Here is a 17,424-nt window from a genome sequence, read left to right as displayed (position 1 = left end):
ACTCTGGCATCCTGGAGTGGTAGGAAACAAGGTAACAGACCAAAAAGTATGTCAGTGCAGTCACCCTTGTACCAATCCAGAGGGGGATCAGTTGCAGCACCACTAGCTTTCTTCCAACATCAAGGAACAGGAAAGTAACAGGAGGTGACGCTTGCCAAGCTGACTCTTGCAGTCAGCATGCTAGGAATGGATGAGATTGCAGTCAGAGAAAATAGGGAAGTTTTCCACAAAGCCACTACACACCTGTTCTTCATTCAAATGATGTTATAGTCCTAAGTCTACAGATGCTCTCTTCTTTCATTTGCATACCAGGGACCTATATATGAAGGCATCATCATACACAGATTTAAGAAATTCTCCCCTGTGTGTACAAGTGATTTGTCCTTTCTAGACTGAAATGCAAGGAATATAGTAGCAACTCTCCACATGATTTAAAGTTTAAGACTATAATCACTTATTAACACACCAATTCTCAGCCACAGCTTCACTATTTCAGCTCAGCTATCAGTCCTGTATCTTAAATCTATCCCAAAGCTAGAGGTCATTGCATGAGAACAACAGACTACAGATGCCACCTAGATGCCAGAGCTGATTTTCTCTCAGTGCCTGCTTTCCTTATTTCAAAGAGCACAAAGTATACATTCATCTTTCAACAGTATAAATGCTACTGCCTAAGGAGTTAATATTCCTTCAAGAAGAATCTGGCTCAGAGCTTACCAAGGCTGACCTTGCATTCCTCACCACTGGCACGAGCTACTGATGCTGTTATGAAGACTTTAACTGCAAGAGATTTGCAAGCTGCTTTTGCTAACTTCACAGAGCATACCTAAGAATCTAATAAATAAACTTAATAAATTAAGTTTATCAAGTCACAAGTCAAGCTTTGTAGGGAATGTCTCAGTGTAGACCTACATCTCTCATTTGCCTTTCAAACATACTTATTAAAACACTTCATTACATAATGCCTTTTTTATATAATACAGAAAATAAATTGCAAACAAGGTAAGCCTAAGAAAGTTTATATTACAAAAGAGGTTTGTTCAGGGCTCTGAACAATTCAGTTACCTTCACTGCAGGTAATTCATAAGCATCTTGAGCACCCAGCAGAATTTAATATATTCAAGAACCAAAATAAGCTCTGGACAGGGGAAAATGAATGCATGCAGTAGGTAGCTCAACAGCGAGGCCACAATCTCAGTCTCTCCTGACAGCTTTGCAAACCATAGCTCTGTTAAAGCCACTATAAAAATATCTGAACACTTTGTAAAACATCCCATCTTCTTTACATATCTTAAGTGGAAAATGCATATATATACACACACTTACACACCATTCCCCTGCTATGCATCAGGAATCTGAACACAGAAAAGCCATAAACTGTAGTGCAGTAGATTCATGTAGTCTTGCCCCCCCATAAACATTAATCCACAACACTCAGGTATTAGTAAGCACAGAAATTAATGCAACATACCATGTACTGTTTTCTCAGAACCTGAGGCTACATACTACAACCTAGTACAACACTAACTCTGTAGAAGAATATAGACATAACGGCTTCAACAAAAACATGACAAGTGAGATCTGAAAGATACACCATATTTATTTAAAACAAAAAATTAAGACAGTGCTATTGCCAAGACTGAAAAAAAATTAAGGATTCTTTTACTAAAATGAAATGACAGCAAATTTACAGCAGTTATGTTATTTCTGAGAAAATCAGGTTGGGTTTATTCTGCTCCAATTGACTACATATACTTTCTGCATGACAAACTGGTTCCCCTTCCCTCCCATTCTGAAAAGAACAGACAAAAACATTCTATAAAAAACATGTACAGAATTTTGAGACACATGAGCAAATCACAAACCATTGTCCAAAACCCTGAAACTTTCCAAGGTCAAATCCTTTGTTGTTTCAACCAACCCTCAACGGGGGAGCTACAAGCACGACGCCGTCACCTCTGACGAAGAGCATTGGAATATTCCTTTTGGTGGACTACAAAGAAGGAAAGAAAAGTTTACATTTACAAAGATCAATAGTTTACAAAACTTATCTGCTAAACCCTTGACCAAATTCAATCATAAGCAGACACCAGAAACAACCCCAACAAACCTAAGTTCAAACATATAAACATTCTGGCATGCTAAAGAGATCGATATAACTAACAGCTTGTCCCTGGATATCCTTTGTACTTCCATAACAATTAACCCAAAACTTTCAGATCTTTATTCAAAAAGTAGTCAGCAGTAAATTACTTGAGCAATACAACATAGTTTAGTTTTTTAAAAGTTTTCTATAGTAATAAATGCACTGAAGTCCTTACTTTATAAATCTCCTCATAGGTTTCTTCATCAATCTCTATTGTTGTTACAGTTTCTTCCACATCACCCAAGATCATATTTAAGTGCTGATCATATGCCTGTAGGAATGAAGTTAGTTTATTTCTTCCAAAATCCAAACAGAAGCTCATTTTAATGACAATTATAGAAACACTTTCAAACATAATTAGTTTAGCCTGATTTTGACCAAATTGTGTCACTACATCAAAATGAAGTAGTATCAGCTGCAGTCATCATTTCAAACCTAAGTGCCAACAAATCAGTGCTCTGAAGCAAAAAAAAGGAAGACCTTTTCATTCAATGAAACACTCTTCCAGGAAATAGCTCTGAAACTTTCAGTGAGAACACATGCAAAAACTCCGGGACAGACACACTTCGTTACCCTTAAATCAGCTATACATTCTCTGCTGCCAGTCCAGCCTCCTGGAACAAATTGCCTGGGGGCAACTTAAAAGATATAAAAGCTGCAATTCATACAACACTACAAAACTTAAACACGTGTTCGAAACGCCTTACAAAAGCATGTTGCAAACTACACACGTGCCTCATTTCTCTTCATATCTGTGTTTCTAAAGGAGTTGAGGCCCAGTTATTAACACATGGGGCAGCTGGATCTCTTCCTGAGCAGAGTACTCAGGAAGGATGGCTGAGTTCATAGAAAGCAAAAATCTGTCTTGCCAAGAGACATATGACTCTCAGAAGAAAGCACTTAGACAAAGGAGATTTGCAGAGAATCCAGCTGAGTACATAACCGATCATACCCTCACAGGCTGTGTCTTAAGAGATACCTGGTTGATAATGACAACCTCATTCTTAAATAGACCTTTGGGCACGTCACAAGAACAAGCCTGCAGCATTATTGCTTATTTCACTGGCAGAGAGAGAGAAGCCAAAAGCAGTATAATGAATTGCTTGGTATCATTTAGGAGACAAGAAAAACAAATACATCTCTTGAATCTCTAGAGAAGCATTTAATAGCAGACAGAATACAAAGCAAATTAGGTTTTTCCACACTGTGGATAAGAGAAAGGGTTCAGACCTTGTTATTAAGACAATTTTCAAGCCTACCTTGTGTAACCACTTCTGCATGTCCAACCACAAGATACAATTACTTGACTGAAACCACTATTTTTAAACAATCACTGGAAGAACCACAGAATGGCCTGTGTTGGAAGGAACCATTAAAGGTCATCTAGTCCGATCCCCCTGCAATATGCAGGAACATCTTCAACTAGATCAGGTTGCTCAGAGTCCCATCCAACCCAACCTTCAATGTTTCCAGGGACAGGACATCTGTCTACTAGGCTGTTGTACACAAAAAAAGCTGCTCAGTGCTTAGCTGAATACACATGGTAGCATTCTGAAAGTTTTACTTACATGTAGTCTGCCTCTAAGCTCTCTGTCATTCCTCATTTTGACATAGATTCGCTCATCTAGACTGAGTCTGATGAGATCAAGTGGCTCCTCTACAGTGTTTGTTGTTTGTTGCTAAAAAAAAATGGAAAGTTATTTGTACAGAAGAAGCCTGTTAACTTCCATTCCTGCAGCACCTCCTCCTCTGTTAGTAAGAGACAGAAAACAAAGGGTTAAGGACATAGATTCAAATATTGCAAATCACTCCTTCACATAGAACTTAAGCACAGCTGCTATCACCAGCCTGAGATGGTAAATATTCACATGTAACCTAAAAGACTCCAGCTTAGTTTGCAGCAAATCACACCTCACATACTGTGGCATAAACTCTACTCCTTACCAGCAACTGCTGCAGCTGCTGCAGCAGGACCTGCCCCACACCTGTGCCATCACACGGCACTGGCAAGACAACCCGAACATGCACAGTCACCTTCAACAGGACAGGGCAATCTGCGGGGCAACAGGGTGCCCACCTTCACCCCCCAACTCACACCTCTCCTCCTGGCCTAGCCCAGCCACACCGCAGGCACACAGGCCTCAAGGCAGGGCAGGAACCTGAACGCGGGCTGGGCTGAGACCTCTTTTACGGCACAGGAGAGCTCGGAGGGTCACTGTTAACACGCACGAACGCTTTTGTGCGCAGCCCCACGCACGGGAAGCCCCTGGTTCCCCCCCAGCGAGGCAGAGCCAAGGGTTCCTCCGGCGGTTCCTGGGGAAAACGGGGCTGGGGCGAGCCCTGCCCGCAGCCCCGGCGGCAGCGCAGGTCCCGAGGCGCGCCGTGCAGTAGCTCCAGCTCACGGGGAAAGCGCTCCCCGGGGGCTGCCCAAGCGCGGGGCTCTGCCGGCAGGTACGCCCAGCCCCAGCCAGGCAGCCCAAAGCTCGTCCCCACCTTACGCTCCTCGAAGCCGCAGAGGTTTCCCGAGGCGCCGGGAGGACGGCGGCGCAGAGCCGGCACGCGAAGACGGCCTCGCCGCTGCCTCCCGCCCCGAGGAACGCGAGAACCCGCTCACCTGATCCACTTCATCCGCCATGTTTCAAACCGCCTCCCGCGCTCTCCCGCGAGATTTTATGGCCCCTCCCCTTCCCTTTCCCCTTCCTCGGGCCGGGGCGGGGCGGCGACTGCGGTGTTTGCGGAGAGTCCTGTCGGGGGATCGCCATGGCCAGGAAGCGCAAAGCATTGCCCCGGCCAGCGGCTGCCAGCAAGAGGCGCTCCGAGGTGCCGGGCGTGTCGTGGGGCGAGCTGGAGGAGAAGGAGGAGGAGGGTGAGTGCAGGAAGGGGCCGTGGCGGGCCGGGCGCTGCGCCGTCGCCGGAGGATGGGGCCGCTCCAGGCGGCTGGTGTTGCCGCGGCGTCCCGGAGCATCTGGTGTCGGGTCGCTCGTAGCGCAGCACTGGACCGCGGCAGCCCCGTGAAACGGGCCGTCTCCTCAGGCTGGGGGCGTGCGTGCCCGTGCGCCCCACAGGCCCGCGGGCGGGACGACTGGCGCGCAGAAACGGAGGGTTCAGCCCATCCCGCACGCTGCCTGGAGCCACTGAGGAAGGTCGAGAGTTGGGTACCGAGCGGCTTTGGCTCAGCTCGGCCGTACCGGCTGCGGCAGCTGTGACATGCGGGGCCGTGTCGCAGGAGGAGCCTTGATAAAACTTCTCCGGGGCAGCCTCACGGAGTAGGAGTTTCTTGTGAATGGCAAGTATGGTGCTTGTTTTTCAACTGGCCCCATTAGTAGGACTGCAGGGATCTTTATGTCCTTCTTGTCCACTAGTACTTTCCTTTAGCAGGTCTTGTAACGTGCTCATCTTTGTGACTAGTCACTTTCTTCTCTAGCTGGCTCAAATGAAGCTCTTGGAGGTGTTTTTTCTGATTGCCATGGAGATGAGACGTCATCCATAACGTGTCTTCCTTTCTCCCGCCCCATACAGATGGCTCTGAAGAGAAAAAGCCCACCATAAAGAAGAACAACTCAAAAGCTCAGGCTAGGAAGAAGGAAGAGGATTGTGATACTGGAGTTTCCAACTCAGCAAATAAGCCTTCAAAACAAAAAGAGGCAGAAACCCTAATAAAAGAACACAAACGAATTACTAGAAATAAAGGGAATTGTAACAAAAAGGAAGCATGCAGGTAAGTGTATTTATCATTTAAGTCTATAGGAGCTCTGTCTTCATGGTTATATGTAGTTGGTTCAGGGCCCAGTGCTGCATATATGCATATGAGCAGTTTATTTTAGGCTGTCAGACCATTTCAGTATGTTTGCGTCACACAGCTGAACAGAAGTACCGTCTTGGTCACTGCAGAGTCAGTTCTGAGGAAGATTGTCTGTCTGGGAAGCATATATGTGAGCCTTTTACAATTCAGTGACTTAAATATAAAATATTACTTCATTTGTTACGTGTTTTTCATGGGACTAGGGAGGCTGTATGGAATCCAGCCTGAATAGAAGCGGTGTCCTGAGATTTGAGTTTAAAATGACAAGCAGGTTCTCTGGTGTTCTTTGGAATCCAGATATAATAGTGGCATGGTCTGCTCATGGAGATTGCTATAGGAAATGAATTGATAAAAAGAAATTAAACTGATTGGTCTCATTTCACTGGCCAGCCAGAGCCTTGGGTATTAATGTGGTGAAGCAGAAACAGTTCCACTTTCAGTGCACTTTTGAAGGTTCAATAAAAACAAATGATTCAGTGAACCATTTCTCCAAGATCTCATTTGTACAAGCTGTTCTAAAGGATGGAGTCTTTTGTAGGATCAGGCTAAATCTCCTTGCAGAACCCAGACCTGAGTTTGCACTGAAAAACTCTTGTTCCATTGAGCTTATGGTTATTTATGGCATGACCGATTTATATAGAGGATAGCTGTGGTTTAATTGTCAAATATTCAATCTGTTGTTACTGATGCAGATGTCATGCTTCATTTGTTTCCCTGTTTGTAGTGTGTTTTTTCTCTGTTTCTTAAATAAATAAGCACCCACACTTCCTGATGCAAAATCCATTTTGATAATTTTAACAGTGACTCACTGAAGCCCCCTCAGAGGGACAAAAAGTTGAAGAGTGAATCTCCTGTTAAAAAAGAGATGGATGAAGACAATACTGGCGATGATGATAATGATGATGAAAGTGAAGATGAGTGGGAGGATGTGGAAGGTAACAATTACATGTTTATTAATTTTAAGGAGTAAATATTCTGAAACACTTTTGTAGTTTGATATTTGGACTATATCTCATTTGGATTCAGGTAAATGTCTGTACTCTGTATACCTAAAGTATGCTCCATGTGCATATCTGTATCTTTAAAAGCTTATATCTCATCATGCTTTTAGAATGGTTCCACAGTAGAAGAAAAAACAGACAGCTACTGACCTTAGAGTAGTGCCTTGAATTTGATTCTATGTTGACTTATGTTAAAATTATGCTACTTTCTCAGTGTTTGTGTTTTCTGATACTCAGTCGGTTTGAGGATCAAAACTGACTTTCCAAGATGGGATAGTGGAGATGAAACTGACTGAGCTGTTTGATTAGGTGGCCATCAACAAACTGTGATAAGATTCACGATGGTCATAATCTTTCTATTATGCTGCTTCAGACTTATGCCTTCCAAAGTGAACACTTAGCAGATTTTTTTCTTTGCTACTCTACAAGTACCATTCAGGTCATACCTGTTTCATTCACCTTTCTCCTGATTGATTGTGCTGAGCTGATTCCTCAGCAGCAGGTGACTGGCATCCCACAGTTACGTGAAATAACTGAGCACACACAGTGTTATGGAAGATCCATGAGCTGGTAATCACTGGAGATGTTCGGTTTTTAGATTGTTCAAACACTTGTGAAGGAATAGGTAGGTTCTTATCCTGTTGTCAGACTTTGCTGGAGCATCTAATCCATGTTTACTCATCATTTAATAATATTTTATTTTCCCAGAACTCCAGGAACCTGCTACAGATAAGTTACAAGACACTGCTGCTCTTCCAGCGGTGATGCTGCCAAGCAAGCCTGTTGAGATAGAAATTGAAACTCCAGAGCAAGCGAAGAAAAGAGAGAGGAGGTGAGAACAGGGAAGGCTGTGGAGGGCCTTACTGCTTTAATATCTACATTTCCATACAGGAGAGCTGTGGGTGAATGGTGGTAGTGTACTTTAAATATCTTAACAGCTCAGGTGGAAGCCTCTGTGACCAGGTAGGTGAAATGAACACCCTCAGCATCTGGGAGTGTTACACCAAGGACAGCTTGCTTTGTGCGGCGATTAGAGGTCTGATGATACATCATACTGTTACAGGGTGGGCACTGTCCCAGGCCAGCCCTTCATAACAAAGCAGCCAGAATATCTGCTGCCTCTACATTAAAGGACTTCACCAAGAAAGAAAAAAACCACCCCATTTTTCCAAGAATCAGAATGGAATGCTTGCAGTAACCTAAGAGCCAAACAATCCAGACAGTGAATTATAAATTTAATATGGAACTGTCTAAACTGTAAGCACAGGAGGTTAGGTAGAAGCCAGGTTCTCAGTAGTGAGGTATGTGGAGGTCACAGGTGCATGCCTATTCATGTAGCCAGTAACTAAACTTGTGCTAAATGTGCACAGAAGATTCTCTGGGGTGGTTTCCCTTTCTGAACTGATCCAATTCAGGAATCTAGAAAAGACAGGGTACTAGAAAACTCACAACATCAATTTGTTTTGTAATCTTATACAGAGAAAAAAGGAAAGCCGAGTTTGAGATGTACCTTCGGAGAATGATGAAACGTTTCAGCAAGGAGGTTCGTGAGGACACGCATAAGGTATTGGTCACAGAGAAACCTGGCAGACAGTAATCAAGTTAGAAGTATTAAAGAAGAAACTGATTTTGATCACATCATTTGGGGTCATGGTTAGAAGAGAAAAAATGTAAAGGCTGTAGTTCAGAGGCTCATTAGACTTCTCCTGAAATGTAAGTTAGAAACATCGGTGACTGCATTAGTAAAATTCTAACTCAAAGCAGATGTGAGTAGGGTGTATATTTCTCCATCGAGTTTGTAACTGCTCGTTCTGACAGGGTTAAACTGTCTCATGCAAAGTAGGAGGCAGTGACAGGGGCTTCAAGGCTGATGGTGATCTGAAGACAGCCCTGTGTTCATCCTGTGTATGCTTGGGAGGCTTCAGTGTTGCTTCTTTCTCTTAAATGTAGCAGTAAAGCCTTCCTCATCTTTACCATGGACAGTAGTTCCAGCTAAGAAGATCTCATGTGAACTCACTATAGATTTTTTTTCTCTCAGGTTCACCTCTTGTGTTTATTAGGAAATGGTTTCTATAGGAACAGGATCTGCAACCAGCCAGATCTTCATGCCATTGGTCTGTCCATCATCCCCACACACTTCACGAAAGTGCCTGCAGGCAAAGTGGACCTCCTCTACCTTTCCAACCTGGTGAAATGGTAAAAACTCTCTTTCCTAATCATGCTTTCACATAGAATGTAGAGCCAGGATTCAGGGAGAGGGGTAAATTTAATTACCAATTTTCAGTGATTTTTCTGATATTAAATACAAGGGTGAAAGTCTGTCCTTGTTACAGAAGGAAGGGCTAAACTGTGAAGTTTAAGAATTCAATCACAAGTGCTAGACAGTAAGCAGGTGTCTCATATTTCAGGTTTGTTGGAACCTTCACTGTCAATGATGAGCTTTCCAATGAAAAAGGAGAGTCTCTTCAGTCAACCCTGGAGAGGCGCTTTGCCATCTACGCTGCACGGGATGATGAAGAGTTGGTTCATGTACGTGACTGGGAAGTGCAGGGTTGGTTGCTGAGTTTGGATGCTAGATCAGTCCTCTAGTGCTGTCAGCTTGTACACAAAGTGGTATTTCAGGGTGTTTGAGATAAACAGTTTTCTTCTGAAACACCAGTTCAAAATTCTTAGGCTCACTTTCAGCCAGAGAAACTTTTTACAGATATTTGATTTAGAAGGTTGGCAGTTTGTTACTATGGATCTCCACTGAAGGCCAAAGAAATTGAGCTTTGATTTAGAGCAGCCCAAGGACAAGGTTTCGAAAGGACTTCAACTCTGCAGTCACTTTGTGGTGGAATTGGATTAAGGGAAAAAGTTGAATCAGTTGCTTCAAGTAACACAGAGATTTCAGTGAAATAACTAAGGGAGGAGGAAATGCAGGAAATCAAATTGTCAGGGGACATTTGAAGGAGCAGAAACAAGCTGCTGCTTTGCAGGTGCATGGCTTGCAGCTCTGCCCTGTTGCTGATGAAGTGTGATGTTGCAGCTTCTCTGGTACAAAACAGGAAACATTTGTTGTGGTGGCTTTGTGACCTTGGAATGGAAAGGCAGAGATGTCAGTTCCTGGGACAGGAGGAACAGACAAAAATTAGTTGAGCAGCTTCAGCTGAATCCCATGCAGGAGGGCACTTGCCAGGTCACAGCTGTTAGTCACTGCAGTGATGTCCTCTGAACGGCTGGTGTTTCTGCTGGGTTCAGCTCATAGTTTGTGGTTGTCTTTGGCCACCTTTGGGAGGCAGGATGAGAGTCACCTTACTCAGTTTTCCTCAAGAACGAGACAGGTAATGCAGGTGGGATTTGGTGGCTTACCACATCTGTTGCAGCAGGATGGGTTATTCAGTTCCTTTAGGAATTGGTTGCTCATCTGTGAGTTAAAAGCAGTACCCCTGTCACTGTAGTACTGTAAACAAGAGCCAGAGAAGAAGACTGTGTGGTGCTTTAATACGGTAGCAATCAGCCTACCTACACATCTGTGACAGTGTGTACAGTGCTGGGTAAAAGGTAGAAATGAAAATCATCTGTGACAGAACTCAGATTGTAAAAGAGTTTCAAGAGTTTTTTTGATACACCTGGAGAAGTGAAACATGCCTGGAGAAGTTAAACATGCCTTATTGTTTCTTTTGCAGATATTTCTAATTATTCTGCGAGCATTACAGCTGCTGTGTCGCCTCGTGCTGTCTTTTCAGCCTATTCCTCTCAAGGAGACAAGAGCAAAGGTAGGTTTTGTTGGGTGTGCGGAGTGAGGAGTAGGTCAGTGGTTTATTTCTGGCTGCTGCAGCTTGAAGTGAATCACTGTGTGAACCAGGGTGATGACAATGTTTTGTCTATAGTGAGAAGGCACAAACATGAAGTTTTACGTTTCTCCTTCAAAAAAACCCACCCATTTTGTGTGTTTCAGCAAAGACTTATGCTTCAATGGTTTTAAATTTCTTTAAAACCTAGACTGTAAATACTTGCTGCCTGAATACACCTCTCTTTGGGCATTTGTCTGATGTTTTCTAGTCCCTGAGATATGCAGATTGACCATGGTGACCAACGTTTGGTCCATGTGCATCTTGTGCTGATTTCAGTGGGTTTTTTTCAGCGTATTCTTAACCATGGTAATAGAAGTGACCTGGCCTCTTTCTTTGCAGGCAAAAAGCTCATCCAAGAGGCAGTCTGTCAGCAATATCTCTGAGAGGCAGGAGAGCTCTGCTACAACACCCAAAGCTGTGGCAAAAAAATGCCCCTGCAGAAAAGCCAAACGGGATGAAAAATCCTCAGAGAGTGAAGAAGACAACAAGGAGCCAAAGAAACGCAAAACTGCTCAGAGCAAAAGAACACACAAGTCAATGGTGACTACAGGCAGCCAGGAACGGAATGTATCTGGTAATGAAGAGAGCAGTACAGTGGAAAAAGATGTACCAGTCAGGCCCAAGAATGATCGCCGGAGACGAGTGGCCTCCAAAGTGTGTTACAAAGAAGAGAGTGGAAGTGATGAAGGCAGTGCTTCGGACTTTGAGATTTCAGAGGAAGAGAGTGATCTCTCTGACGAGTATTCTGAAATTGTCCCTAAAAGGCAGAGGAGCTCACAAGGCTCCCAGAAGTCAAAGGTAACGGCTATAAAACCACCAAAACCTGAGGCTTCAGTATCAAGGCTGTCCAAAAATTCATGTGGAGTTGAGCCTACACCAGCAAAAAGTACAGCTTCAGCCTTGCCTCATGCACAGAGAAAGAGAAACAAAATAATTTCTAGTGATGAGGATGATGGACAGCAGGAAGTAAAGAAAGTGATGGGCACAGACCAGTGGCTGGAGGTTTTCCTTGAACGTCAGGACAAGTGGGTGTGTGTAGACTGTGTTCATGGCAACGTTGGCCAGCCCCAGCTGTGCTTCACACATGCCACAAAGCCGCTTTTCTATATTGTGGGGTTTGACAACGATGGAAGTGTCAGGGATGTGACACAAAGATATGACCCAGTGTGGATGACCACAACAAGGAAGAACCGTGTGGACCCGGAGTGGTGGGAAGACACACTGGAGCCGTATAAAAGTCCCTATGTGGAAAGAGACAAGAAAGAGGAAAATGAGGTAAATGGCAATAGGTCATTCAGAACCCAGTCCTTGGATTCTCATTCAGGCCAAAATCATTATGAGTCTTTCTGTGAGAAAGGGAGTTTGTATTTGAGCTTGAAATGTTCAGATTGAGCATGTTTTCAAGGGAATATGCAATGATAGATTAGAATAATATCAAATGGAAGCTGTTCAGAGAAATCCAGATAGCAAAAGTACTGGACAGCCTATGCTGGAAGCTTACTATTGTGGTTCCTGCACAGTTCAGCATTACCCTTCTCAGAAAGAGTCTTTAAAATACATAGATCTGGGTACACATCTAAGTACCTATTTGCAACAAGAACACTTTGGTCTGTTGGCTCATCTGATTTAAGTTTCTGGTGGTTTCTTCCTTTGATCCATACTCTAATCATTCTTACTTTCTTACAAGGGGTAGTGCAAGACAGTTCTGAAATCACTCTTCTTTGTGTAATTCCTACAGTTTCAAGTTAAGCTTCAAGATCAGCCTCTGCCAACAGCAATTGGAGAATACAAAAACCACCCTCTTTATGCACTGAAGAGGCATCTCTTGAAATACCAGGCAATCTATCCTGAGTCGGCTGCTATCCTGGGCTACTGCAGGGGAGAGGCTGTCTACTCCAGGTGAGTGGTGTGCATGTTGTCATGTGTGACTGTGATCTTCCTAACAACTTCAAGAGATGATTTATGTGAAGACCATAATGGCAGTAGTCTCAAGCCACACACACAGACAGGGTGAGGCATTTACCTGCTCAAACAGCATTTGTGTATCACTTAGGTACAATTTTTTTAACCATTCCTAATGTGAGCAACAGTTTGGAAGTCTTTTATGGGTAAGCTTCAAACTACTTATGGTTGTTTCCTTCTGGCCTTTGCAGAGACTGCGTACACACGCTGCATTCCAAGGACACTTGGCTGAAGCAAGCCCGAGTGGTGAGGATTGGAGAAGTGCCCTACAAGGTAAGAGGGTTTGACTTCCTCTTGTGCAGCACGTTTTCCCTCTGAAGTTCAGACTCAATTCTGTTTTGGTTTTAGCCTTGTCTCTGTCAGCAGATATAGATTTCTCACTTGCTTTCATGCTTTGTGGTAGCTGCACTGTGGATTTGTCCATTTACTGTGCCTGTAGTTTCCTATATATGACCCAAAGCCCGGCTATCTGTTTCCACCCCCCTCCCTGAGGGTATCTAGAACTGCACCCTTTTCTTCATCCTTAAGGGCATCCTAGCATTTTATATGAACAGCAGGATAGGGCTCCCTGTTGCATATGGCTGCTGTGGGTTATCGTTTATAAGCAATGGATACTGAAGCTAGGAAACAGACATTTCTTCTCTCCCAGAGCTTTCTCCTTTGGTGTCCTAGGAAAAGCCTGCAATCACTGGCAGCTTGTGGTGGTGGTGGTGGTACAGGCTGGGTCATTATGTTTGCACAGATGGTGAAAGGATTTTCCAACCACGCGAGGAAGGCGCGCCTGGCAGAGCCTGCAAACCGGGACAAAGAGGACCTGGCGCTGTTCGGTCGCTGGCAGACAGAGGAGTATCAGCCGCCTATAGCAGTGGATGGAAAGGTAGCGAGCAGGGCAGAGAGCTGGTGTTAAAGGAAGTGGTTTGTATGGAGTTGTGGGCTTAGTTTCCTGGAAGTTGAGTGTTTCAGAGGTGAGATCAGTAACATCTGGATTCAGGATTAGAAGTTCAGAGGTAACTGCACCCAGGAGGAAACGCTCAGAACTTCAGAGGCCTTTCTTTCCTGAGTACCAGTAATGAGTGTTAGCAGTGCAGACTGGTAACTTGGTAAATTCGTTGATCTATTTTTCTTAGGCCATGTTTCATTTGCTAATTCTCTGCGTTACAGCCTGAGTAACAGGGCCTGGGCAGAGAATGTAGCTAGGACATAAACCATGCAGCTAAAATCCTGTGCCTTCTCAGTGAGTATTAATCAAATCCTGGGGTGGAATGTAGCAGGTCAGAAGGAAGGGAGAGACCCTGACTTGCAGTGGGGATTTTCACCTCTCTCCAGAGAGGAGTGTCACCATTTCTCTTTAATTTTGCAATAACAGGTTCCTCGGAACGAATACGGGAATGTCTACCTCTTCCTGCCATCCATGTTACCCGTTGGCTGTGTGCAGCTGAGACTCCCAAATCTGAACAGATTGGCGCGGAAGCTGGACATTGACTGTGCTCAGGCCATCACTGGATTTGATTTTCATGGCGGCTACTCACACCCAGTGTACGTACAGCTGCTTTGTTGCTGCTGGCTGGTGTTGATGTCCTGCAGAAAATGTACACACTGTGTTAAGCATTACCTGTGATGAGTTGCATGCTTTGATCCCACGACACAGACAGTCTGTCAGTATTCAGCAGCTTTTGGTTTGGCTGGGTCAGCAGGCATTTGCTCCCTTTCTTTTTTCTTCTAGTAGCTGACAGAGGATTGTGTTCTCCTTCCTAGTACCGATGGCTACGTTGTTTGTGAGGAGTATAAAGAGGTCCTCATTGCGGCCTGGGAGAATGAACAAGCAGAAATAGAAAAGAAGGAGAAGGAGGTGAGAATTATTTTTGCAGCTTCCTAATTGTTATATTTGTTAAGGAAATTTCATTTAAACTGTGGGCAGCCAGACAAGGGCAGGCTGTGTAAGCAGCAGACAGAGCTCTGTGACCGAGCAACTAGTTGCAACCCCCAAGTGCCCCATTTTGGGCTTGCTGTCTGGACTGCAGTGGGATGCAATACAAGTGGGTATAGCTGAGATAGTGCATACTCTGGAATAATTTTCCATGGCTGCTGGGAAAAAAAATGAGGAATACACGTATGAGGTTGAAGTTTTGGGGGTGCTTCAGGTGTAATGTACACAGTCAGGGTGCACATTAGAAAGTGATGGTCATTTGTGTATTTAGCAGATAATTGAACACCGATGCATTGTATTCTTAGGAATCCTTCTGGCCAGTCATCTTCTAATGTGACACCTTCAGTTGGCTTAGCTTTTTTTGATGGCACTTTAAAATCTTAAGACTTTTGTTGTCTGTGGGCAGAAGTCCACTGAAACTCAGAGCAGTCAATTTTTCTCTTTCCAATAACAATCCCACACAGAAGCGTGAGAAGAGAGCTGTGGGGAATTGGAAGCTGCTGACAAAAGGACTTCTCATCAGAGAGAGACTGAAGCAACGCTACTCCATCAAGGTATTCTGCACTTCTGTTAGCAATGCCTTTTTCAGGATTATATTTCTCTACCTAGAGACTTTTCCAGTCTTTCCAGTGTGTTGTGTTTCCAGCTGGAAGTTCTGGAGAGCGTAGTTGCTCAGAAATCTTTTTCTCCTATTGTTACCATGTGACAAGCAACTAGTAAAAAAACTACACTAGAAATTCGATGTGGTCGTATCCATGAAAGATTCATTATCATTTACCAGGAGATTAGTGTTTCTCAAAGCATTATTTTTTGGGTATTATTTGCTGTTCTGACAGGCCACCTTCCTTAATTTATTCCTCTAAGCCAAGCAAGTGGCTAACAGGATGAGAGGGGGCTGCTTTTTGGTACGAAGTCATATGGTTTAATTCTTAATCATTTCTCCATGGAGAAAGGTGAAAGGCATCAGCCAAAAATATTTTGCTTGTGTTGGCAGAATGTTTGACATCCAAGAATAGCAACACACTGTGGGTGAGAAGCCCACACCAGAGTGGCCAATGCCATCAAGCATCACTGTGATGGAAGAGAAGCCTTTGTGGTAGTTAGGAGTCATTTCTAGAGCAACTGCTCAGTTTTCACCCCTGTTTTTTTCCAGACAGAGCCATTTGAGACACAGAAAGGAGCTGGATTCTCTTCTGATGAGGAAGGAGGTCCGAGTTCACAGGATGCAGTAAGGAATGTGGCCATGTCTTGGCCCCAGAACTGCCTGATGGAGAAAAGCAAAGAAGAGAAGATAACCAGAAAGAGCAAGCGGGAAAAGAAAGGAGAAGCAGCGCAGTTGTTCCCTTTTGAGAAACTGTGATCAGAACAAGTGTTTCTTGGCCATTTCTGGAAGCAAGAACAGAAGTCACAACAAAAGTATCCTTTGCCAGTTAAGGACTTAGTGTTTCTGTGCACTTTGATTTCTGAGCTATCAGGGACCAGCCTAGTTCAGCATCAGGAATTTCTTTTGCTATCACAGGTAGTTGGGCTCATCCTTTTATCCTTCGATTTATGAGAAGTTGATGGGCAGTTGTACCTTCAGAAAAGATCACTGTGGTCTTGGGGTTTTTTGCTCTGTTTGGTACCACTCAGCACTATTAATTCTGTTTTCTGATGCACTCCTTTCATTAGCACTCTCTTTCCCCATTTTTCCCTGCTTGCCCAGAACTAAAGCATGCAGCTGCTGCTTAATGGCTTACGGTGAGCTGGCAAAGGACTAATGATGCCCTCACCCAAGACAGCAGTGATGCGGAGTTCTGGTCTTACTGTCTCATTGTCACAGAGAGGGAAATATTTCCCCTAAGGTATAGAGAAACACACAATCAAAATGTGGAAGAATCAGAAAATTTACTTTCTAAAGAACACCTGTCTTTTAGGAAAACTGTTTTGACTTTTCAGCCTCCAGTCTTCCTTCACTATCAGAAATCTTGTGCATTAGGAAGCTCTGTCCTCAACCCAAACTTCAGGTTAAACATGTGTTCCTAACTAATTTGAACGTATACATATTTGGTTTAGTTTTGTTTTATTGAGACCATATGGAGCAAAACCTGTAGAAGTGGCTGAGTGTCATTGTCAGAGACAAAATTCCCCCAAACCAGAGTGCTCTTGTACACGTTACCCAGGACCGAAGCCTTTAAACACTGTTCAGAGGAATGTTGAATGTACACAAGCTTTTCCTACACTGTCTTGTCCCTCACAGGATTGTTACAATTATGGTGACAGCATCTCGAGGGAAATACAGTCTCATTGGTGGTAGGCACTGAGGAAAGACTGACACGCTAGAAAACGGCTTACTTCAATTATGTTCACAAAAAGCTCTATTTTTGTACTGCATTTGTAGAACAAAATAAAGTCTGGAGAAAGAGTGTGTTGTCCATTACACCTTTGTTCCAGCCAGCTCATTCTTCAATACACAGCGCTGTTTCCTAGGAAGGCCTCTCACATTTCCAGAAGTCACAAACAGGGTACAGGTTCTCACAGGGCTGGCTGCTTGTCACTTGTTTTAATACTAAGGGTCTTTCCTCCTGAGGTTTTGGTTTTCACTACCAAATTTTAAACTAAGACCAACCTAAGTTGGAGGCTCAGTATGACCACTATGTAAGCCTTCAAAAGTTCTGAATCTTGCACAAGCCAGTAAAACTGCAGAGGGCCCAGTAGTTCCTGCTGTTTGTCATGGTGCCCACATGCAGAATACCCCGTGAGATGAGGGC

General features: G+C 43.9%; 2 protein-coding genes across 2 annotated transcripts; one reads left to right on the top strand and one right to left on the bottom strand.

Moving 5' to 3' along the window:
• Positions 1-1,580: 1,580 nt before the first annotated feature.
• On the bottom strand, positions 1,581-4,803 carry LSM3 (LSM3 homolog, U6 small nuclear RNA and mRNA degradation associated). Its single transcript, XM_084269603.1, has 4 exons — positions 4,761-4,803; positions 3,715-3,825; positions 2,322-2,417; positions 1,581-1,993 (listed from the first exon to the last, which is right to left on the bottom strand). Exons 1-4 carry the CDS (start codon positions 4,779-4,781, stop codon positions 1,913-1,915), a joined length of 309 nt encoding a protein of 102 aa, XP_084125729.1. The 5' UTR covers positions 4,782-4,803; the 3' UTR covers positions 1,581-1,912.
• Positions 4,804-4,906: 103 nt separating this feature from the next.
• XPC (XPC complex subunit, DNA damage recognition and repair factor) lies at positions 4,907-16,206 on the top strand (the record flags this gene model as incomplete). Its single annotated transcript, XM_084269506.1, has 16 exons — positions 4,907-5,012; positions 5,666-5,864; positions 6,750-6,883; positions 7,658-7,781; positions 8,429-8,513; positions 8,988-9,145; positions 9,358-9,478; positions 10,618-10,707; positions 11,125-12,060; positions 12,524-12,684; positions 12,939-13,020; positions 13,490-13,624; positions 14,114-14,283; positions 14,503-14,596; positions 15,139-15,228; positions 15,828-16,206. The coding sequence occupies 16 exons, from the start codon at positions 4,907-4,909 to the stop codon at positions 16,032-16,034; spliced, it is 2,892 nt and encodes a 963-aa protein (XP_084125632.1). The 3' UTR covers positions 16,035-16,206.
• Positions 16,207-17,424: the final 1,218 nt, after the last annotated feature.

This window comes from Gallinula chloropus (genome assembly GCF_964237585.1).
Source record: "Gallinula chloropus genome assembly, chromosome: 12".
Taxonomy (NCBI): Eukaryota; Metazoa; Chordata; class Aves; order Gruiformes; family Rallidae; genus Gallinula; species Gallinula chloropus.
The sequence above is the reverse complement of the archived record's forward strand: the minus strand, read 5'-3'. Positions and strand labels throughout refer to the sequence as shown.